The sequence below is a fragment of the Corythoichthys intestinalis genome, chromosome 6 (assembly GCF_030265065.1).
Source record: "Corythoichthys intestinalis isolate RoL2023-P3 chromosome 6, ASM3026506v1, whole genome shotgun sequence".
In the NCBI taxonomy this organism is placed as follows: Eukaryota; Metazoa; Chordata; class Actinopteri; order Syngnathiformes; family Syngnathidae; genus Corythoichthys; species Corythoichthys intestinalis.
This window is the reverse complement of record NC_080400.1, coordinates 6,699,788-6,725,442: the sequence shown is the minus strand read 5'-3', so window position 1 is coordinate 6,725,442 and position 25,655 is coordinate 6,699,788. Positions and strand designations below refer to the sequence as shown.

At 36.6% G+C, this 25,655-nt stretch overlaps 1 protein-coding gene across 13 annotated transcripts in view; it reads right to left on the bottom strand.

Annotated features, from left to right (window-relative positions):
* tenm4 (teneurin transmembrane protein 4) overlaps positions 1-25,655 on the bottom strand; it is a 630,468-nt gene that overhangs the window by 391,898 nt on the left and 212,915 nt on the right. For 11 of the 13 annotated variants that reach the window (XM_057839253.1, XM_057839252.1, XM_057839254.1 and 8 more), the window contains one exon: positions 11,010-11,222. The exons of the other annotated variants lie outside the window; for them this stretch is intronic. In XM_057839253.1, coding sequence (XP_057695236.1) covers positions 11,010-11,222 — 213 coding nt within the window. The remainder of the gene's footprint in view (positions 1-11,009; positions 11,223-25,655) is intronic. 13 annotated transcript variants of the gene reach the window in all.

The following is a 25,655-nucleotide window of genomic DNA, read 5'->3' as shown; positions in this document are numbered from 1 at the left end:
TTGGGACATTTTTGACTAATATCTTTTGTTTTTATGTCACATTTATTAGCATTTAATTTCATTTTTAGCTAATATATTTTGGATTTAAATTGATTTTATATTTTGGAGTATTATTTTGTATCACATTTTTGTACTTTTAGTCAAATATTTGGCTATTTCTACATTTAACTTTGGGGTAATATTAATACATATATGTTTAATATTAGTTTTATGAATTTGAGCATTTTTGTATCAGTTCTGTACCTATTTATTATATATTTTTTCTATGTTGAATTTCTTTGTATTACATTTTTATACTTTTAGTCATATATTTTGCCACTTTAGAAATGTATTTTTTGGGTAATATTCATGTAGTTTGTGTAATATTAGTTTTATTTTGGGGGTAGTATTTTTGTGGACTATATGTTCGTTTTTGTATCATATTTTTGTGAAATATGTGGTCATTTTAGTCAGCAAATAGGATGCAATATGTTGGGTTTCCATTTTTTAGTCATATGTTTTATACTTTTAAAATTTATTTTTTTGCATAATGTATTTTTTTGGGAATATTTTTGTATTTGTTTTGTGGAATTATTGCCTATTTTTGTCAACTAACAGTACGCAACGTTTTAATTATTTACGTATGTTTAGCTAATAACTCATATATTTTAGTGTAATTTTTTTGGTCGTGTTTTCATTTTGATTTAGTCTGATATTTGTATTTAATATTATAATCATTTTCTCTTTTATTATTGTGTAATAGTATTGTATTTTTCTGCAATCCCTACCAGTTAAAATGGATTTGACATCTATTGCCATCAAAGGCAATAAACACGATCAAACTCAAGAATAACTGTTTTAAATTTGCAGAAAATTGTTATGAAAAGTACCTCTTAGAAGAAATCATACTTAAATGGCTGCTCTGATGAAAAATGCCAGACTGTAATTTCTCTGTCTTTTAAAGCTTTTGTGTCAAATCATGATAGACATGTCTATCATTAAAAGAACCTGCCCTCACGTGTTGAATTTAATCAAACCTAAAGACAGTGAGTGCAGGCATGGTAATAACCAAATGCAAAAAAAAGCTTTTAGGTACGCTCGGGCCCTAATATCGGTTAGTTTTAACTGAGAACGTATGAGAGGTAACAGGTGGTGAATTTAAAAAGTACTCTTTAGACATGTGCCGGTTACCGGTTTCACGGTTTACCGTGGTGTGAAAACGTCGCGGTTTCAAAACCACTAAATTTTTCCGTCAGACCGTAATACGGTATTCGCCATTTTTCATGTGTCAAAAACGCAGCCAGAAGTGGCGTGGCAGCACTCACCCGCTCCCATTTGTTGTTGTGTGTGAAAGTGACTATCGGCTAAACAGCCAACGAACCCTAAACAAATACTCCAAACATAAGGCTTCTTTTCTTCAATTTATTGAGCTCTCAAATCGTGGTAAGTGGAATATACAAAATGAATACATTTAAAACGTTGTACAATTGTATTTTTCCAAGTACAGTGTGAGTAGCTTCAACAAATTAGCACTGTGAAAAAGTTCGCCAAAAACAAAACACATATTTTCCTTTGAAATTCGATATGCAAACTAACTAAAAGCTTACAAAGACGAGTGTTAGCCTAGGCTTAGCTGGGAGAGCAACTTCGTCGAGTGTTAGAGCCGCAGAGTGAGAAAACAAGCTTGATTCACTTGAATAAAGGGGAAAAAGACATAGCATCAAAGATCGTTAATTGAGGAAAGATGATTTTGCCCTAAGGACAAATCCATGTTCGTTGGATCAAGGAGAGGTCTCACTCCCAATGATTTTTTTTGTTTTTTTTTAGATGAAACCTTTCCACAACAATATTTACATTTTAACTAACTTATACATTTTTAACTAACTTATTAACTTTTGAATTCTTTGTTCTTTATAACTCAAAGGCATGACATCATGTAGACTAGAGTTGACACAGTGGCAGAAAATGGCGAAACTTCACTTGAGCTTTTCAATCCTCAAAAAAAATTATGCAGTATAAATTTTTAAAAAATTTATTCAGAAGAGTTTTTACTTTTTTATAGAAATTATTTTTTTCTTGCTCTAAACTTGAGCAATTTGAGCTGTGGCTGTGGGTATAGTCTATGTCATATTTTAATTTTATTTAAAATATTTGTTTTTTTTTTATTGATAATTTATTTATTTTAACAATACATTCATATTCCAACTTGCAACTATGTTAAAAAAAAAAAAAATCCTGTTCAATGGGGAAAAAAAAGTTTTTTTAACCCATACATCTCAAAATAACACATTTTGGAGCTATAATTGCAATACCGTGATACCGTGAAACCGCGGTATTTTTGCTCACGGTTATCGTACCGTCAAAATCTCATACCGGCACATGCCTTCTCTCAACCTATTTTAATTAAAATTTAGGAGCACCTAGATGGAATATATATACACAGAAATCTAAGTCAATATTCAAAGAAAGAATCCGAAAAGTCATTGAAGGCTCAGTTTTATTTCCTTTTATATAGTTTTATTACATATTGATCTCACTGGACGGACATTTGAAAACCAATTGTTTTGTGTCAAGTGTTTTATTGTTAAAATGGGTGTCATTTTGAACATAAGTGTACATAAGGGAATAGCATCCTTTCCCCTACTTACTGTTTGTATTACTCTTACACACCCAATATAAAGTAAATAGCATTTAAAATTTTTGTTTAACAAAGCAAGTAGAATATATTATATATTATGAGTAGTTGGACTTGGAGTGATTGGAATTTGCCGCCCCAGGATAACAGATAAGGGCATAACAGATACAGTGGGGCAAATAAGTAAATAAGTCAACCACCAATTGTGCAAGTTCTCCTACTTGAAAAGATTCGAGAGGCCTGGAATTGTCAACATGGGTAAAACTCAACCATGAGAGACAGAATGTGGCAAAAAAAAAAAAAAAAAACAGAAAATCTGATTTTTAAAGAATTTATTTCCAAATTAGAGTGGAAAACAAGTATTTGGTCACCTACAAACATGCAAGATTACTGGCGGTCAAAGTGGTCTAACTTCTTCTCACGAGGTCTAACGAGGCTCCACCCGTTACCTGCATTAATGGCACCTGTTTTAAATCGGTATAAAAGACACCTGTCCACAACTTCAGTCAGTCACACTCCAAACTCCACTATGGCCAAGACCAAAGAGCTGTCGAAGGACACCAGAGACAAAATTGTAGACCTGCACCAGGCTGGGAAGACTGAATCTGCAATAGGTAAAACGCTTGGTGTAAAGAAATAAACTGTGGAGCAATTATTAGAAAATGGGAGACATACAAGACCACTGATAATCTTCCTCGATCTGGGGCTCCATGCAAGCTCTCACCCCGTGGCGTCAAAATGATAACAAGAACGGTGAGCAAAAATCCCAGAACCACACGGGGGGACCTAGTGAATGACGCTGACGGAGCAAGACAAGCAGGTCATGGCCAAGACATCTACAAGCCCGCATCTTGACCACCAAATCCCGCCATCAGTGCCTCTGGGGGCCAAAAATGGACAGTCCAGAACAATGGCAGGACATCCTGTCTTACCACAAGGAACACCTAATTACAAGAAGACTCCACAGCTGAGAATTTGAACACTCAGCGCTCCTTGGGAACCGAGACTGACAAAATCTCCAACTCTGGTTGCCTTGGCAACAGTGAAGCACGTACTCTTTGGCCCAACCTGCAACAGAAAATTACCCAAACACACCCTTCTCCCGGACCATATTCCGCCTCACCAGAGTCTTCAAAAGACTGAATTCTTAAGCTAGCGCTGTCTTTTCTCGGGAACATTTTTGTGTACTTGTTGTTTGTAGAGCCTGGAGCCAGCTTTCCTCCTTGCCTGGGTCTATATGCTGTTTTGGCTTGCTGTATGATTGCTATTCAATTGGAAAACATTATCAACTTGTGTTTCGAACCCTATTTTCAGATTTTTAAAATAGAGTCAGAACAAGAGGAAGACTACCACAAAATAGACTGATCCGAAAAGCCGCTGTGGGACCGACGAATCAAAAAAAAATGGACAGATCTGAAACCAATATTGCAGACGCGGTGGGACCGTCGGAACCACAAAATAGACGGATCCCTTACTTGACTGAGGATCGAGGAAAAATGTTCGGGCGCCAGTTGTAACGCGTGGTGGGTAGGATAAAAAAAAGGGGGAGAAGCTTCCACTTATGCACATTAGTTCACTAAAAATAATAATTCCACCATGACCACTCACTTCACTATCCTTGTTTCCATTTGACTGGAAATTGCATCCAAAAGCAGCACATCGTGGCATTTTACTTCACGAGTTTACGCAGCAATAAGAAATTGTTGAATACGCTACACATTTGGGAAGATGCCAGCTATACGTCATCACTGCGAGCCCTCAAACCATGGCGCCAACTAACGGTCAAAATATGGACTAAATATTATAAAATATTGCCATTGATTTAACATTTTATGTGTTTTTAACAACATATTTTAGTACAAGAGAACAATTGTGGTTTATTAGAGCCTACATGTATTTAAGTGAGAGGATCACTTTAAGATGGCGCCTGTTTACTTGTGCGGGAAAGTCTGTCATTTCACATCTAGTCTAGATATATGTGATATCTACTATAGCCGTATGTTGCTGTATGTTTGTAGAAACTAGCAACTTACTGGGCGCTGTTTGTAGCGGCTGCCGGCCGCAGTCAGGTATGATCATTTTTTTGTTTGTTTGTTTGTTTATCTGGCGGTATTAGCTGCACATGATATCTACTCTCGGTCCGTTCCTCATTGCATCCCGATGACCGTGCTGACTGCGTTTTATTTCCGCTTTACCTGGTAAAATTCAATAATCGGAATTTAGATGTTTGTGAATCATTCTCGAAACTTCCATGGCCGAATCGCGAATAATCTAAGAATAGGAAATTTTGCACGCCTCTAATAGCTGATATAATTAGTTGAAGGTTGACTTCTTTTTTTTGGTAAATGGTGTTATGGTAAATGGTGTTATACTTATATAGCGCTTTCCCACCTTTCAAGGCGCTCAAAGCGCTTTACACTATCTCGCCATCTACCTACTGGTGACGCTACACCAGGAGCAACGTGGGGTTCAGTATCTTGCTCAAGGACACTTAGACGAGTTCATCAGGGCGGAGAATCGAACCCACAACCTAAGGTTTTAGGGGACAACTACTCTACCACTGAGCCACGCCACCCCACTTTTTTGTATTAAAAAACACTTTTTTGTAATGGTCGGATAGGGATTTTTTTTTTTTTTTTTTTACTTTTTTGCCAAAATCATCAATATTAAAACAATGAAGGCCTTGGACTACTTCAGTTGTGTGTACTGAATCTAAAATATATGAAAGTCAAATGTTTATCAATACATTACAGAAAATAATGAACTTTATCAAAATATGCAAATTTTTTGAAAAGGTCTAGTAGATTCATAAAAAGTTCGGTGTGGTAAAACTACTGTCTGAAGTACATTTTTTCCCCCAAAAAGTGAACTAAATGTAACGGAATAAATGTAACGCGTTACTGCCCACCTCTGCTCATTCGTTATTGGTTCCACATTCCTTTTCAGATGCCGTGTTATTCTAAATGCGCTTTGCTCTCAGGGTGAATACAAACAAAGGTTCACTTGGAGGAAGGAGTTAATCCCAATCACAAAGGAGATCAGAGAAGCCCCCGCGTTGTTTTTCTTTTGCTGCCACACAACTCATTAAGCCCGCGAAAAGTTGCTGCATTGCACCACATCACTTGACGGAGCAATTACATTTGGAAATTACACAGTCGAGCCATCGAATCAAACGTCCGATCGTGTTTCTCGCCTACCGTTTAATGAACTGATTGAACGAGAAGCGTGCGTTTACTGACAAAGGACATTTTGATAGCACCTGATGCCTCCATCGAAACGAAGCATGTTTGAAATAAACCTCCATCCTTCCAAACGCAAAAAAAAGATGAATATTATCATATTTTTCAAATGTCAGGATTTCATTAACAAAACTGTCAAAAACTGCTTCTCATTGTTTTACAGTCTTGTGTAAAAATTAGGACACCCCATTAAATATTCAGTCCTATATTAAGGAATGTTCATATAACAATGTCTGATCTTGTTTTTCTTTATCCCTGTAAAAGAAAGTGATTTAGTCATAGGCGGAGTTTGACTTTTGGGGAAGGGGGGGGGGGGGGGGGGGACAAACTGTTGAGGACCCCAAAACGCAGTGTCAGCGATAAAATTAACTTACAAGAATATAAGAATAAGTTCACAATAAGCGTTTTTGGTTTCCCATTATTCTTGAGGTGAATTCTAAATCAGGCTGCTTAGGCAATACTTTCCACTGAATTTGGTGGGCCCACCGGTGTCGTGCCAATGTAGTTACCCCAGTCAAAAATTGTATCCCCTGGGCGGAGCCATATGGAGGTAGATTTGTGTCTTTATTATTCAATAAAAAAAGTTGCTTCAATTAAACAAAAACAAAACAAAACAAAAAAAAAACGATCCTTCAATCAAAATGTATATTTTAGACCAAAAAAAGTTGCTTCAATCAAAAAAAAATAATTCCAATCAAAAAAAAAAAAAAGTTTTTCTCTGATTTATTATACATATATATATTTATTAGGGCTGTCAAAATTATCGCGTTAACGGGCGACATAACTTTCTTTGGGCCTTGCAAAATCAATCAAAATCCAGTAAAACAGCCGGGAGCGAAGGGCCTTCCTCTGGGAAAATGGCTGGGAGTGAATGAGTTATACAAAATACAATACTATTGGACTTTTTGGATAGTTATTTTGATATTGAGGGGTATTTAAAGTGTTGATTCCAATTTGCGCGGAAATTAGGGTTAAGTCGCCTGCGTAGGAATGGAACTCATTCGTAACCCGGGGAATACCTGTATAAGGCTTGTTTAATTTAGAGACTAGCTTTTTCAAATGACTTTGGGAGAGAGCAAGACCAGCGCATTTGTGAGCCAGTCTATTGGAAAACGGGCAACTTTGGTTATTTTTTTAATGGGTTTGTTTGCAAAATTAGTACCAAACTACTTTTGGAAAGTTTACTCCTAACCACTTGAACAAAGAAAAGCATTGAATACTGATGCTTTGGAGGCCATTGACAACTACGGACATCCAATCTACTTTGACTGGGAGGGGCTAGCATTGATCGATGATCATTCAATTCGAATGAATTGAATGTAAATCACCTTCAATGTCAGCCAAGTTAATTTGCACAATAACATTAAACCATTTACAAAAGTAGGAAGGTTATTGATGTATTTCCTTAGATCACTGTCAATTAGGGGTGTGACAAAATATCGAAATGGTGATATATCGTGATACTTTGTATCCCATAAGGTTATCGATATGCCCCTGCCAAGAATCGGGTTATCGTTTTGAAAAGGTATCAATGTCTAAAAAAAAAAAAAAAGAAAAAAAAAAAAAAAAAAGAAAAAAAAAAAGAAAAAAATTTGAACCAACAATTTGCGACCAAAATTTTCCACCATAATAGTGTCTCAGTCAACTTTAAGGCTGCATTGACGGTGCTCGACGCCAAATCCATTTAGACTTGGAACGTTCGTTGATTCGAAACCAGAGCATTCACAGTCATTCTGTCCGATTTTCAGGGCATTTACAGGTCATTTTCTGTTGAGTTTGAGTCACTGCCTATTCATTTGGGTGATTCCCTGGTCATTTCCTGTTCTGTAACTCAAAATAAACAGGAAGAGACCCATAAAATACCCCCAAATCAACAGGAAGTAACCAGGGGTGAAACTGGCTAGAATTTTTTGCCAGAACTCCCCGGCGTGAAGGTTGCCACGGAGCCAGAAATTTTACTTATTTATATATTTTCTTTCTTTTGGGGGGGGGGGGGGGGGTGATCAAACCTCTGACACAACTGAAATGCAAAGAAAATTGTTTTAGCACAGTTATTTCTATAGCACAATTGAAAACTGATTTTCATTCAAAATTGTATTTTTTTATCAACAAAAACAGCAGTAACCCCAACCTCCAACTCCTAATTTTTATTTTCCCTCATTTCCTCACATACTACATGCCAAATCTCAATTTTAATGACTTAAGAACATAGGATGTATATTAAAGTTGAAGTCAGGGCCGGCCCAGCCTATACGCAGACTATGCAGCTGCTTAGGGCCCCTGACCACTTGGGGGCCCCTAATCTGGCAATTTTTTTTTTTTTTTTTTTTTTTTTTTTTTTTTTTTAACTACAGTGTGCTTTATTTGACTTTTGTGAGTTTTGATACTTGATTACAAGCTTGAAAAATAAAAGTTCTTCCTTAACTTCTTTCTTTCCTCTTTTAGAAAGAGGTTTGGCGCTATCTACTGTAAGTACTGACAATCATTTGGGGTGAGAAGTTTTAAGTATACAGTGCAACAAAATCTGATTAATATACAAAATATGGACGTATGGGTTGGATTGCATGTATGGGTTTCACAGTATACTGTGACGAAATGGTGGGCCAAAAATACGGGACCCTTTGCATTATTTTGCTTAGGGCCCCCAAATGACCTGGGCCGGCCCTGGTTAAAGTTAATGTAAACATTTACTTTTAATAAGATATGACCAACATACATTCAGAAAAGTAAGCACAAATGACAAATTATGCAGAGAGAAATGGAATATATTTTGAAGATCGTGCAACCATTACTTTTTTTAAATCATAAGGAAATTAATAAATAGCCTAACATAAATGAACAAATTTAAGTCCAAAGTGCACATTGACAGCTCAGATGTTCTGAACCTCCCCATCAGAGCAAAGAAAACTAAATATGATAAGTAAGCCTCCTCATGTCTTTCGTTGCTCTTAAAGATTTGAAAGATTTGCATTGCCCTTTTTTGTCGCATCAATTCAATTTTTTTTTTTTTTTGCTGCTCCAGAAAACATGCACATTTGAACCAATCAGAGCTAACTATCTCTGCTGATCACATGTCAGTATGGCAGCCAATTAAACGGATAAATGAGTCCAGGCAATTTGCGTGTATCCGCACATTGACATGATTCATCACCGTCAGACTCAGAAAACTGCAGCAGCTGGGGAAACCTCCATGCCGTTCGTGGAATAAAATAAATAATAAATATCGGTGGAAACGGATTACGCTACACAAGCACTTTATTATGCTTGTTGTTAACAACACTTGTGTATATAAATTTGATGTTGGTCGATTGTTTTCTTCTTGGAGATGAAATGTATGTGTGGCAGCTTAGCATTTTTTTAGGGCTGTCAAACGATTAAAATTTTTAATCGAGTTAATTACAGCTTAAAAATTAATTAATCGTAATTAATCGCAATTAATCGCAATTCAAACCATCTATAAAATATGCCATATTTTTCTGTAAATTATATATATTCTGTAAAATTAATTGTTGGAATGGAAAGATAAGACACAAGATGGATATATACAGTGGGGAGAACAAGTATTTGATACACTGCCAATGGGAAAATCCATTGGCAGTGTATCAAATACTTGTTCTCCCCACTGTACATTCAACATACGGTACATAAGGACTGTAGTGGGCATTTCACTCTACTGTCATTTAAATCTGTCTATGCTGTCCTCACTCCGAAGCGTCTACTTTTTCCAAAGCTAGGCAGCTAGTGAACGACGCCTTAATAATCAGACTTCTTCCTTTTTCATCTGATTTATTAATAAAATAGCCTCTAGCCATTGTCCTCTTTAGACCGTCATAAAACTACAAAAAAAAAAGTACACAAGCATTGCATTAGCACCAACGTTAGCTTAGCACGCTATACAGGTTCACTAAACATAGACAAAAAGCGTCTCATACAAAAAATATAACATTTCACTTACTAACATAATATGTACATTCTTTACAACAACCATACCTACGGACAAATCTTGTCCAAGGATCATATAAGCACAACATTAAAACGTAGGCTTCAGCCCGAGACGTCGTGCAGCCATATGAACTGGCCAGAAAAAAAATAAACCATGTCGCAACGCGACCAGAAGAGTTCACTGTTGTGCTGCAGCACAAAAAGCCTTGCTGTAAAACTTACCAAAAGGCAGAATACTGTCTGAGCGGGACATGTGCGTTAATTGCGTCAAATATTTTAACGTGATTAATTAAAAAAATTAATTACAGCGCGTTAACGCGATAATTTTGACAGCGCTAATTTATTTATTTATTTATTTTTTTACATAGCATTTTGACAGTTGACGTCATATTTTCGGAAGCAAAGCACCGTGTACCGGATCTGCGTTCTGGCCCTGAAACTTATACCGGAACTGCATTCCTGACCGTTCTGGCCCACTCACCCCTGGAAGTAACTGAAAATGAACAGGTAAATAACCTTAAATGGCCCAAAATGACCTCATTGCCTGGCATTGGCTGCCACTACCGGTCATAGACGTTCAATCCGTTTGAAGTGGGAGGGATGGCAGCGAATGAACATCGTTCATTCGCTGCCATCCCTCCCACTTCAAACGGATTGGACGTCTACTAATGATAAACCCATTCCAATTCACAGCAGAAGCTTGTTTTTCTGTTTATTAGTTCTTTGTAGAATATCCTAGAATGATTTCCTGACCAATGTATCGATAATCGTTGTATCGTCAGATCATGGTTATCGTGAGCTTTGTATCGCAAATCGTATCGTATCCTGAAGTACCAAGATGTTCCCACTCTTACTGTCAATGAATAAAATAAATATACCTCCATGAATTCTTGCAAGGAACAAGGTGCCAAACCTAGGATTCTAACTTAGACCATCACAATTGCGAGGCAGAGATTTCAACCGCTACTCCAATCCCTCTTGTTGAAATCCAAATCATCCATCTTTTTGAAAGCAACATCTGAAACCCGCAGAGCCGGCTCGCCACCCGTTTCCCGAGGCTGTGTATCAACTCAAAAACGTTCTACCCTTTCAAGCGGACAGCAAAAAACAGAAGGTCCGCGTTCTTGCCCACAGCCATCGGCACGACCTACAACACAACGGATCACTGGAAGGCCGGGCCTCCAGAAAGCAAACAGAGTTGAGAGACCACTCACCGTCAGCAGCAGCGGCGTACAAGTTCCCCGAGCCGGCTTTAACTAAGAATGAACCGGGGCCAAACTCATCCTCCGACTCCGAGTCCCGGGCTGGCTGAGCCGCACTGTTACCTAGCAACCCCCCCTGGCCGTGATTGGCCGCGACACAAGGGGGAGGGTACGGGAGCTGCTCAACAGGGGAGGAGGAGGCGGAGGAACAAAGCAGCGGAGGACCTGCGGACCACAGAAACGACACATGGTGGTGGTGGGGCAGCGGGTGGGTGGCAAACACACCCAAATATCACACACAAAAAAATCCAAGACTTCAACGATAATCACATAAAGAAAAAAACGGCAACAACAAGATGTTACTCGAGGTAGAAAGCATAGGCGGAGTTTGACTTTTGGGGCAGGAGGCCCAACATTAGATGACCCCGAAATGCAGTGTCAGCAAAAAAATTAACTTACAAGAATATTTATAATAATTGTTCCGATCATGTTTTTTTGTGTTCCCGATCCGATCGTTTTAGTTTGAGTGTCTGCCGATCCCGATATTTCCCGATCCAATTGCTTTTTTTTGCTCTCGATTCAATTCCAATCATTCCCGATAATTTTTCCCGATCATATACATTTTGGCAATGCATTAAGAAAAAAATTAATAAAACTCGGGCAAATATATACATTTGGGAGAGGGATTGTAAGGCTTTAGCCAATTAAAAAAAGGCTCCTAAGGCTGCCAAAATTCACTCTATTCATTTTACGCTGCCTTTTAGCTTTCTCTGTAGGTCAAACAGCGCCATTACAGATTGAGCGCGACAATGCGTGAGTGGGTCGTGCAGCGCATGCATTAATTGCATTAAATATTTTAACGTGATACATTTTTTGAAAAATTAATAACCGCTTTATCGGGATAGATTTGATAACCCTACCTTAAGCCTAAACTAAAGACTCTGGATGAGTGTAACATATTATGTCTGTAACGTTAAATACAATTAGAAAACGATTTAATTAAAAAAAAAATATATATATATATATATATATATTAAAAAAAGGCATGTCCGATATTTTTTTGCCGATTCCGATACTTTGAAAATGACGTGATCGGACCCGATCGATCGGGACATCTCTAATTAAAATTGTTTGTTGATATATTAGAAAAATAGATTTTACTCAAATAATGGTTTTTCATTTGCAATTAGGAAATATAATGCTCCAATGAATGTATTTTGGTTTATTTCAATCAGTTTGTATACTTCGGCAATCTAGTTAAATCGGGCCCCATATACATTTTGGCAATGCATTAAGCAAAAAATGAATAAAACTCCGATGAATAAATACATTCAACATACAGTACATAAGTACTGTATTTGTTTACTATGACAATAAATCCTCAAGATGGCATTTACATTATTAACATTCTTTCTGTGAGAAGGATCCACGGAAAGAAAGACTTGTAATTCTTAAAGGACAAATGTGACTTTGTATATTGTGACTAAATATTGCCATCTAGTGGATTTTTATGAGCTTTCAGTAAATGATAATTCAGCCATTTAACTTCTGCCCAAATGCATGATGGGAAGTGTAACCATGACTGTGCCTAATGGTACCAATTGATATATCTTCTCAGCGTTGAGAAATAAAATAGGGTGTTAAGAAAAAAGATCAACTACTACCTTTCTTCCCCACATTGCTTCCCACGGTAATGCTGATTGAATTGTAAGGCTTTAGCCAATTAAAAAAAGGCTTCAAAGGCTGCCAAAATTCTCGCTACTCATTTTATGTTGCCTTTTAGTTCTATGTATACGTAATACAGTGCCATTATAGATTGAACGCAACATTGCGTGAGTGGGTAGTGCAGCGCACGCGTTAATCGCGTCAAATATTTTAATGTTAATACCGCCGTTGACGCAATAAATTTGACAGTCCCACTTTAAGCCAAAACTAAAGACTCTGGATGAGTGTAAGACATTTTGTCTGTAACGTTAATTAGAAAACAATTTAATTAAAAAAAAAAAATATATATATATATATATATATATATATATATATATATTAGGGCTGTCAAAATGATTGCGTTAACGCGCGGTAATTAATTTTCTTAATTAATCACGTTAAAATGTTTGACGCAATTAACGCACATGTCCCGCTCAGACAGTATTCTGCCTTTTGGTTACAGCAAGGTTTTTTGTGCTGTCTAACAGCGAACTCTTGTGGTCGCTTTGCGACATGGTTTATTGCTTTCTTGCCAGTTCAATATGGCTGCACGACGCCTCGGGCTGACGCCTACGTTGTAATGTTGTGCTTATATGATCCTTGGACAAGATTTGTCCGTAAGTATGGTTGTTGTAAAGAATCTACATATTATGTTAGTAAGCGAAATGTTATATTTTTTTATGAGATGCTTTTTGTTTATGTTTAGTGAACCTGTATAGCGTGCTAAGCTAACGTTGTTGCTAATGCAATGCTTGTGTACTTTTTTTTGTAGTTTCACTACGGTCTAAAGAGGACAGTGGTTTGAGGCCATTTTATTAATAAATCAGATGAAAAAGAAAGAAGTCTGATTATTAAGGCGTCGTTCACTAGCTGTCTAGCTTTGGAAAAAGTAGACGCTTCGGAGTGAGGACAGCATAGACAGATTCAAATGACAGTGAATGAAATGCCCACTACAGTCCTTATGTACCGTATTTTGAATGTATATATCCATCTCATGTCTTATCTTTCCATTCCAACAAATTATTTCACAGAATATATATATAATTTACAGAAAAATATGGCATATTTTATAGATGGTTTGAATTGCGATTAATTTCGATTAATTACGATTAATTAATTTTTAAGCTGTAATTAACTCGATTAAAAATTGTAATCCTTTGACAGCCCTAATATATATATATATATATATATATATATATATATATATATATATATATATATATATATATATATATATATATATATATATATATATATATATATATATATGTATATATTAGAGCTGAAACGAGTACTCGAGCAACTCGAGTTTAAAAACTGATCCGAGTAATTTTATTCACCTCGAGTAATCGTTTGACAGCTCTAAGCATCACGTTTTGCTAGGACTACTTTTAATGCGGGACAACGCGCTGTCACGTGCGGAGAGGAAGAAGGGAAGAAAAAAAAAACTTACTGCAGCCGACAGCCGCCACAAACGACGCCGACGTTGCTAAATACTAGCCCGCACCATGCTGCATTGGTAACAGGTAGCGTCTGATGCGTCTCATAGAGATCACATGTATGTTGAACTAGATGCACAATGACAGACTGGGCCGCGTCTGGGCAGCGTTTGTAAACAGCCGCCATCTTAAAGCAGTACAGCGCTAAGCGCTAATAAAGAGCACTAAGCGCTAATAAATAAGATTAACGTTACTGTCGGTACTAGCTCACGTAACGTTAGCCCTGCGGAGGGCTAGGTTTCAATTAATTATGACCACTGTCGATGCGTGGCTAACGTGTCTTACATACAGGCTTTAACATAACATAGCATTGTGGAGTGATGAGGGTGTAAAATAAAAACTTAATCATGCTAACTATCAATTTTAGCTCAGTAGTCATTGCTGGATAAAACACCAAGTAGCACTGGTCCCTAATGTGCTCCAATACAGCCTGTATTATACATTTATTTTGAAAATCCTATCAGGACTTACAGTTTAGACTAACTTAAAACTTAACTAGAACTTAAAAATGGCTTGACACAAAGAGAAATTCAATTGAAACACGTAGGAAAAAAATCCTAACTTTTACGTGATGTGTGTTATCAAGCGTCACAGCATTTTTAGGTAAGATACATATATATTTTTTAATAAGATCTAAAAGTTTTTTGAGTGAAAGCAGTGAATTAGTCTTTTTTTTTAATTCTAGTTACATCTGAGATGCAATTGTTGGCTGTTTTCAACAATATACATCGAAAATAAAGACATTGATTGACTGAAAATGGTTCAAGATTAGATTAAATGTCTTGTTTTCTCATGTATATTTATAATTGCTCTTCACCTAAAGATATATTTGTTTTATCCGATTACTCGATTAATCGATAGAATTTTCAGTCGATTACTCGATTACTAAAATATTCGATAGCTGCAGCCCTAACATATATATATATATATATATATATATATATATATATATATATATATATATATACACAGTGTTGTTAATCTTACTGAAAAAAAGTAATTAATTATAGTTACAAATTACTTCTCCCAAAAATTAATTGCATTAGTAACTCAATTACCTGAATGTAAGAGTAATTAGTTACTTGGCCAAGTAATTGGTGATAATTACTTTTTTTTTTCCCTCAAAAAAAAAAAAAAAAAACATTGGCCACACTATGTGAAGTTTTTTGTGAAGGTTTTTGGTACAATTGGCCCGAGCCCAATTCTTTACCCTAATTTACCCTTTACCCTGAATCAACTGTTAAAAGTTGTTAAAATTGCTCCCATTATTGCATTTGTTCCCTTCTCTCTACTTTCGACATATGAAAGTTTTAAAACTGTTTCATCATTTAAAGATAGATTCAAGTCAAGATTTTGCCGATTTAGAAGTATTTTAGATAAAAAGTTACTTAGGTTCGCTAGGAAGGTTCTCTACAACAGAGCCGTCCTAAAAAGTCTACTGCTTTAAGATGGCGGCTGTCTACTAACGCATTTAGTGCCATGCAGTGTTGTTAATTTTACTTTAAAAAGGTAATTAATTACAGTTACAAATTACTTCTCCCAAAAAGTAATTGCGTTAGTAACTCAGTTACCTGAATGTAAGAGTAATTAGTTACTTGGCAAAGTAACTAGTGATATATATTTTTTTTTCTCCCAAAAAAAAAAAAAAAAAAACAACAACAACAACACAGGTCACACAATGTGAAGCTTAAAGGGTTTGGGGGACAATTGGCCCTAGCCCAATTCTTTACCCTCCACTTAACTAGACACAAGGGAATTGCGATAACTAGCTAGTAACCTTTGCTATGTGTGGAAGTCATTTAAAGTTGTGAATCAATCATTAAAGTTGTTAAAATTTCTCCCGTTATTGCATTAGTTCCCTTCTGTCTACTTTAAACATGTGTAAGTTTTAAAACTGTTTCATCATTTAAAGATAGATTTAAGTTAAGATTTTGCCAATTTAGGAGCATTTTAGATGAAAAAAAAATTACTTAGGTTCGCTAGGAAGGATCTCTACATCAGGGCCTTCCTGAGAGGTCTACTGCTTTAAGATGGCGGCTGTTTACAAACGCATGTAGTCCTTAAAACATGTTGGCAATGCAGTAGTGTCTGTCATTTGCATCTAGTTCTATAATATGATATCTACCGTGTCATGTGGGTGTAGTTTGTCGGCTATGGCTGCAGTCAGGTATTATTGGAGCCACCTAGCATCGCGGTTGCAACGGCGTCTTCCCCACTCCTGCTCTGCTCTCGTCCCCGTGAGTCCGTTTCTCTCAGACTTTTTTTAATTCAACCAACTTAGTAACGCATAGTAACGCACGCCTTTCCCGCCTCTGTAACGGTAACGGCGTTGCCAAGATGAGAAAAGTAATTAATTAGATTACTCATTACTGAAAAAAATAACGCCGTTATATTGTAACGCCGTTATTAACAACACTGTATATATATATATATATATATATATATATATATATATATATATATATATATATATATATATATATATATATATATATATATATATATATATATTTATATGTATATTAAAAAAGTCATGTCCGATATTTTTTTTGCCGATTCCGATAATTTGAAAATGACGTGATGATCGGGACATCTCTAATCATAATAAGTTGACAATGAGCGTTTTTTTGTTTCCCATCATTCTCAGGCATGCAAACTGGTTAGGTTTGAAAAAGGTGACAGAGTAACATGGACACACTACATGCCCGGAAAAGTGCATTTCATAGTGCAACCAGGGACATCTCGAATTAAACACAGTACATAATAATTTAACATATGCAAGTCTAAATCTCTCATCCTGAAATCAGAACATATACTGTAAGACGAATTAAGTAGCAAATTGTACAAAATCTAAATTATGAAATATACAGTATGTCCCATTTGCATTAAGCAGAGAACACCTGTACAGCATAAAATATGAATTTACAGGTACAGTATAAATTCCATTCACTTAACTATTCTGTGATAGATCGATCGATAGATAGATTTGAATAAAAAGCATTAACTCTTTAGTGATCATAACTTTATGTACATTCAACCAAAGCAATTAGTCCCATGGTCCTTAACTTCGATTGATAGGGCATCATACTGGATAAACAGAAGTACACCTGTAGGCTGTTTTATGAACGGGGGGGTGTACGAACAGCGCGGGAATGGGGGTAGTTTCAAATGCGACCTGTAGCGGAGCTCTCCGGTTTGATAAACTCTCGATGGCTAAACAAATGAAACGACCTCCACAACAAGGCAAAACTCTTCCCTTTCTGTAATTATCGGAGAGTATAGAGGGGCCTTAAACAACTCGTTGTCAAAAATAACTGGTGACCATTCAGAACTTTGCTAACAAAGCCCTGAACATGACTTGTATGGAAGGCGCTAGTTCATCACTCTAGTTACCTCATTGCTCATGATTTATTATTATTATTTTTATTTTTTTATTTTTTTATCGTTGACAAGAGCTTTACAAAGGGGCCTTAAATAACTCGTCACAACGCCAACTGGTGACAATTCAGATCCCAACTGACGTTCGCTAACTTTGCTAGCCAAGCCCTGTGTGAAAGGCGCTTGTTAGCCCTTCCGCAGTTAACGCTACTTCGAGTAACTGCGTTCGACGAGGCGGTGAAATATCAAGGACTATCTGAAGTCAATTATCAAGAAATTAAGCGAATACTTGTGTTATAGACACCATTACAAGCGCAGGAATTGATCGAACGACACGATTGAATGATTTATGAAGACTATTATAGGCCATCACTCAAACTTTTAGCTTTAAGAAGTTAACAATTTTTGACATTAAGCCCTTAGCTTGCCGCAATCTCCAACGGGTCCAGGCGAGAAGCTGGGATGGAGAGGGGTTCCGCCTCCTCATTGCTGATTGGCGATAACTGTGCTCCCGTCTCTCACGCTTGTCAGTTATTTGTTGTCACGAGAAGAGAGTGGCAGTGATAGGTCTAGGTCATAGGAATAGAGTGTAGTTTTGAGCCTGGACTACGGTTTTGAAGTTAACGGTTTCACTCGCTCGTTGACATGCCCCCCCACATTTTTTTCTCCTCGGATCTACGTGATTCAGAAAAATGACCCATTTTGATTTCAAAACGGTGAAATTTTGCTGAAAGGTGGCACATTTGCATGCCTGATTCTTGAGGGGAATTCTAAATCAGGCTACTTAGGACAGCTATACTTTTCGCCAAGATCATCATCCATTGAATACGGAACGCCCGCCGGTGTCGTGTCAATGTAGTTACCACCGTCAAAAATTGTATCCACTGACTGAAGCCATATGGAGGTAGATTTGTGTCTTTATTATTCAATCCAGAAAAGTTGCTTCAATCAAAATATATATTGTCAACCCAAAAAAATCGCTTCAATAAAAAAACAGTGTTTGAAGGTAAAAATAAATTTGAAACTCAAAAAATTCCCCCCAAAATGCACGTAAAAGCTATTTTTCTTTGATTTTTTTTATTTTATTTATTTATTTATTTTTTTTTTAAATGATTGAAGTCTTTTGTGTTTGAGCCACATTTTGGCTAGGACATTTTTGTCTTTATTATTTAATCAAAATATAAGTTGCTTAAAAATATACATATGTTTAAAATAGGGCTGTCAAACGATTAAAATTTTTAATCGAGTTAATTACAGCTTAAAAATGAATCGTAATTAATCGCAATTCAAACATCTATAAAATATGCCATTTCTTTCTGTAAATTATTGTTGGAATGGAAAGATAAGACACAAGACGGATATATACATTCAACAGACGGTACATAAGTACTGTATTTGTTTATTATAACAATAAATCAACAAGATGCATTAACATTTTTGACATTAAAGCGATACATGGATGGAAAGACTTGTAGCGCTTAAAAGATTAGTTAGTTAGTACATGTTAGAAATGTTATATTAAAACCCCTCTTAACATTTTCGTTTTATTAAAATTTGTAAAAATTTCAATCAGAAAATGAACTAGTAGCTCGCCAATGTTGATGTCAATAATTACACCATGTTCACTCATGGTACTAACCCATAAAATCAGTTGGACCCAAGCGCCAGCAGAGGGAGCCAAACACCATAAACAAGTAACAAGTGGACATGACACTACACTGTCATTTTAGCCTGTTTGAGTGGGGCATGTGCATTAATTGCGTCAAATATTTTAATGTGATTAATTAAAAAAATTAATTACCGCCCGTTAATGAGATAATTTTGACACCCCTAGTTTAAAAAGAAAAATCACTTCAATCAAAAAAAGAAAATTTCAATCAAAGAAAAAGTTTTTGAATGCGAAAAAATATTTGGGATAGAAACATTTCATTTGAACACTTAATTTTTCATTGAAAAAGTTTTCTTTGACTGAAGCAATCCTTTTTGTGTTTCGGCCTTATTAAGGGTAGGACATTTGTGTCTCAATCATTTAATCCTTCAAAAAGTTATATTTATTATTTTAAATATTTTAAATCAAAGAAAATAATCATTTGAAAAATTAAATTGCCCTCCCCTAATATATATTTTTAATGAAAATTATATGCAAAGCAAATAACCATCTAAGGTGCTAGTCACATGATCTGTTCGAAAATCATTTTGACCTATTATAAAAGTATATATTTTTTGTTCATTTAATTCATTTTTGTTGCAGTTTTATTGCTTTACTATTTTTGTATATATAGGAAAGTCAATTACATGCAATGACACTTTTCGGGCACCCCTTAAAATCCGCTTATGGATAGAAAGTCATGCCTGACTTTGCATAAAAACATGCAAAAACACCCTCTGGGTTGTGTCAAATGGATAAGAAGATAATTTCCGGTGAAGAATCACTTTTAAACTGAAACTTCCCTCTGCATAATCCCAAGAGCGTACTTTAATACTTAATTTTCTTTCTCCGATCGCAATCATTTCTTGGAGCTTGCCGCTTCAGATGGTTGGAATATTTCCTAACATGCTTTTTTTTTTTTTTTTAAACTTCTTTACATTACTGGAACTTCAATTCATTTGTATTGGCGGTTCAAGTTTAGACAAAATACTGAGAACAGGTTGGTCTTTACAACTTAAAATGGCCAAAATTACACCAAAATGCATGCAATTTTCCCCTATCACAACTTCTTGATATTTCAAGGTTTATTCATGATGGACATTTAAAAATAAAATATATCCAAAGTTCATTATATAATCTGCAAACCACATCACTATTGTGATCAGTGTTGTCACAAATTACTTGAAAAAGTAATTTAATTTCTGATTACTAGGGGTGTAACAGTGCACAAAAATCGCGGTTCGGTACGTACCTCGGTTTTGAGGTCACGGTTCGGTTCATTTTCGGTACAATAAGAAAACAAAATGCAAAATATAAATGTGCTAGTTGTTTATTACGCTTGTGCTTTCAACAATAGGAACATTAGCCTATACAAAGCTAGAATTCTGCTCAAAAAGTGGCGGGTATTTAAAGATAATCCAACAACAATTTGCCTTTCAGACCCTGCGTATTGGTCAGCTTTCAGAAAAAAGAAGTCCTCTGCTAAAGAGAAAAGCAATCCCCAAGACAAAAGATTTTAACATGTATTTTACAAATGAAATGCCTAAATGAATCTTTTTTTTTTCTTAGGAACGGTTTTCAAAAGCTTTATTGGTGGATTTTCTCAAGTTAAAGCACCACACAGAAATTAATAAATATAATTGTGTAAGCAGGATCTGTGTATTATTCTTATTATTTCATTACAGGTGTTTTAGCTCATTTCAATTTATTTTATTTAAATGGGCTATTATTTATTTTATTATGTGTTTATATTTTACAAATGTGATGTAGTATTCATTTATATTGTATATTTTATGTTGTATAACTTTACTTCCTATGTGAATATTAGTTCCTACTTGTTTTGTTGTGGTAGGAGGGTTTTGTATTGAACACGGGGCCGTGTTGGTTATTATTATAGCAGCGAAGACAGCAGTAAATCAACAAAGTCAACTGTGCCCCGATCTACCACTCAAGAGATCTGATGGACTCAAAAAGTGAGTTACGATTGCATATTAGTTTGAAAATCAACCAGATCCACCGTATTTTTACTCGAGTGACTTTTGGTCCGCCCGATCCTAGCTACCGGTAGTAGTATTGACGCAGGAAAGTCGCATCTCGCGTCAAATAATAAACTCTGCCGTTCTTTTCGCGTGCGTCGTGTTGAGCCGCTTCTGGGACGCGTCTAACCCGCGGCTGAGCTGCGACCAGTGTGCATTGGCTGATTGACTTTAACGCCCGCGTTTCACTGCGTTCTCGCGGCGGCCACGTTGTCGCGCCGTTGACGTATCTGGGTTATACCGTCCTCCCGTGTTGGTCCTCATTATAGTAGAGCAGACGGAGTAAATACAGTATAATCAACACAAAGAAACTGCAACCCGATCGACTCAGCCTCGAAAAGTAAGGGTTACATTTCATTAGAAACTCGTTCGGTACGCCTCTGTTCCGAACCGATCACCACGTACCGAAACGGTTCAATACAAATACATGTACTGTTACACCCTTACTGATTACGCCTAAAAAAAAGAAATCTAGATACTTTACTGATTACTTTATTATCAAAGTAACTACAGTAATTTTCAGACTATAAGGCCCACCTGACAATAAGCCGCCACCCACCAAATTTGACACGAAAACGGCATTTTTTCATAAATAAGCTGCACTGGGATAGTGGGATAATTATCCTATAAGACATTACCGGTAGCACTTGATTTGACATTGGCAAAACCAAATGAACCACCATGAAGCTTAGAACCAATTGACTGCAAAGCTTCATTTCTTCAAGAAGCTTCATCTGACTATCACTGCTCCCTTGAGGGAGACATTCAACCTATGCTGCCACCTGCTGTCAACACTGTTGCCGTCCAACATGCCTCCTAGCATGCATTGCAGTGCAACAGATGTACGTAAATAACAATCAAAATTCATGTTCTGTGCTGATTATTTCTTCAGTTACTCTTCCAGTTGTTTCATTAATTGATATCTCTGGTAGTTGGTAACGCTTTAGTTGACAGTGGCACCGTAAAACTGTCATAAGACCATCATAATTAAATATGACATGACACTGCCATGAACATTAATGAATGCTTATGACAGATGTCATTTTGTGTCATCTGGCAAATTATCCCACTTTTGAATAGATGTAAAAAATCCAAGCTGGACAAAAATGGTTTGTTGGTGACATAATTTGCCGAACGATACTTAACTCATTCACTCCCAGCCATTTTCACTGGAGCAACCCCCTTCCCTCCCGGCCATTTTACTGGATTTTGACTGATTTTGCAAAGCCCAAAGAAAATTCTGTTCTATTGCTATATAAAAATGGAACCCACCAAAAGAAAGAGTAGACTCTCTTCTTTCAGCAGGAAAAAATAGTTCATATCTTTTCCCATTCTTTAGAAATCAGCATTAGAAAATAGCTTAGTTTGAGCAATTTTCCAATTTCTGATGAAAAAACAAAGAAATTGAGCTTTTTGTAAAAGCATACATTTCAAACATAACTTTGACTCTAACACAGCTATTTCTTGCTTTTGTGTCATTACAAACATCTGAATAATGTTTTCCTTCTACAAGATAACATCAACAACAAGACAAATAGAGCTTTTGATAGCAAAGTTACAATTTATTTACACATAACTAAACTACTGAACTAAGAGATGACGCTGTTGTGGCCGCAGCTGTCTTGCCAGACGGGGTAAACTTTTCCCTCATTACCACCTGTCTTGTATAGATAGATTTTTTTTTAATCTGTCTTTTGTAGTGACCACTACCTCATAACAGAATTCACCTAGGGAACTTGTGTGGGGCATGTTGTGTTGGGGGGAACTAATTTAGCTGTGCGCGTTTCCGGCTGAGTCACGAGACACTAGAGCATCACGAGAGACACGAACGGCTGAAAACAGCAACACGAACTCTACTTAACGAGCAACACAGACTCAACAACATCATCCGCTACACTGGTAATCCCGATCGTTCTGCTCGCCTGGCATCCTGGACGTCCTCTTGATTGTGGCACTTGGTCGTTCATCACATCCCGATCGTCCTACACAGACTTCCCACACCTGGCATCCTGGACGTGCTCCTGATCATCCATTCGGTCGTCTTCCACCAGCGCCCCGGCCGTGCAACCTGACCGTTCATTCCGCGGGTTACGCCTCCGCTCCTCACTTCCTTTCATGGTCCAATATGATTTCTTACCAAATGCGCTACTGCCCTCCAGTGGCCAGTTTTATTGCTTTAAAATGGATTTTGAGCATTGTGCTTTGGAACAAAGCTGCATCAGAACCTAGAGAGGTCGCTTGTGGAAAAAAAAAAAAAAACGTAAAAGACGTATAAATAGGTTTTTGGGAAACTGAAACAATTAAAAAATAGAATGTATTTATACGTTTTTGGGAGCAAATGAGTTACTGACATTTGCCATAAGCATTCATTAATGCCTATAACAGTGTCATAATCATGTCATAGTTATGACGGTCTTATGGCAGTCTTATGTTGCCGCTGTCAAATAAAGTGTTACCTATTAACTCAAATAAATAACAAATAAGCCGCACTGGACTATAAACTGCAGGATTCAAAATGAGGGGAAAAAAGTAGCGGATAATTGTCCGAAAATTACAGTAAATTACTTTGAAAGTAATTTATTGGTTACTTTTTTACATTTTTTTCTGTTTTGCTGCCTCAACACCTAATGTCAAAAATTCTGAACTTCCCCTTTAAAATAAAGATCTGGCCGTTAAAATGTTGCCTCGTATTCATTCCACAAATCTTTGTGATGCAGTTTTAAATGGCTGATCAGGTAAATGGTGTTGAATGAGGATGCTTTCTTTCTGCCTCGTGGAACTTCTGTAGTACATGTTTTGCAGATAGCGAGAGCGTTCTTTGTTTCACACACGGAAAAGTACACGCACGCTTGTGATGGAGCCGCCATGACTTCAAGCATTTCGTGTGACTCGTCTCTCATGCGACAGGGGCTTCAGAGAGAGGAGGGGTTAAGGTGGCGGTGCAGAATTGGACAAAACTGGGTCGATTGCGCTCATTTAGAGGCTAAATCAAGAATATATTTATAGGATTGCATTATTGGTTGATTTTTAAAAAATTTTTAACCAGTCCTGTTCAGCTGCTTGACACTGAGAATGGAAATCTAAGTGTCTGATTTGTCTGAACACTTTCACTCGCTGCTCAGCCTTCATCGTGTACAGACGCACTCTGAGCTCCTGAAGCACTCTCTTATCTTAACCGATAAGCGCTCAGGGCCAGCAAGCTCGACTCCCAGTACGGCTCCAAAGAATTTGAAACCTGGAGACTTAGATGAAATAGCATGTTGTTTGATTTTATACATTCATGTCTGATGAAACTGTTACAGTGACCTTTGTGTGCGCCAGTTGTTGCACACCAGCTGTGATAACACATAATCACTTTGCCACACACATAGCCACAACAAAATGTTCCACAGCAAACAGATGCAAAAATGTCAGGGACATGACAAAGCCAAAACCTTGTACGTCCTGAAATTAATCGAGCTGCTTGACTGGACGCTATTTTACTAAACCCAGATTGTTGATTGTGTTATTGTACAGTTTTGATGTATGTTCCATGCCTGAATGTGCGTCATTACTTGTATGGGGGACGGGAAACTGATAAGCACATGCTTCATCCCGTCCGTCTTTGTCTTCTTCTTCGGTTCCTTCGGGCAAATCATATCACATTTTGTAATTGTCAATGATTGTCAATGATACCGATGATGATGATGACAATTAAATTCCATTCCATTCCATTCCAATGTGTCACATGGGGACATGCTCCCATTGTGATCATTCAACATGCCTTGTTTATTAGTAGAAAGCATTGAACAATAAGGGGTTATGGGGGGGACAGAAGAAAAGAAGGAGAGAGGGACAGAAGTAGGCCTGCTGCTATCGATTATTTCAGGACTCGATTAATTGATGAACTAGTTAGTTCTAATAATCGAGTAATCGGATAAGGAACATAAAAAATTAAAATACCAGACCTGAGCCTCAAACGGTATAAAAAAATAAATAAATGAGGATATATGTACAACAAAAGAACAATTGGCTAACTCAAATAGCAAAAGTCCGCTAGTTTAAATGCTATAAAATGCTGTTTTTTTTTTGTTTTGTTTTTTTACAATGCTCTTAACAAATAGTTAAAACTCTTTTTCCCACAAAAAATAGCTAAATATACCTTTAAATTACGAATGCATTAAAAAAAAAAAAAAAAAAAAAAGAGCTTATGTTGGTCTTATCAGGGAGCAGCTGGATTCAGCCATGTGAAATGAGGCAGACTAGAGGGCAATGTATCCACCCAAATGAATGAAACTAAAGGCAAACACTTTCAAAACAAACCATTACAATGCCACTTTAATTGAACGAATACTAGAGGCAGGAAAATTTAGTTGTAATATTTTTTTTCCTAATCGAATACTCGAGTTAATCG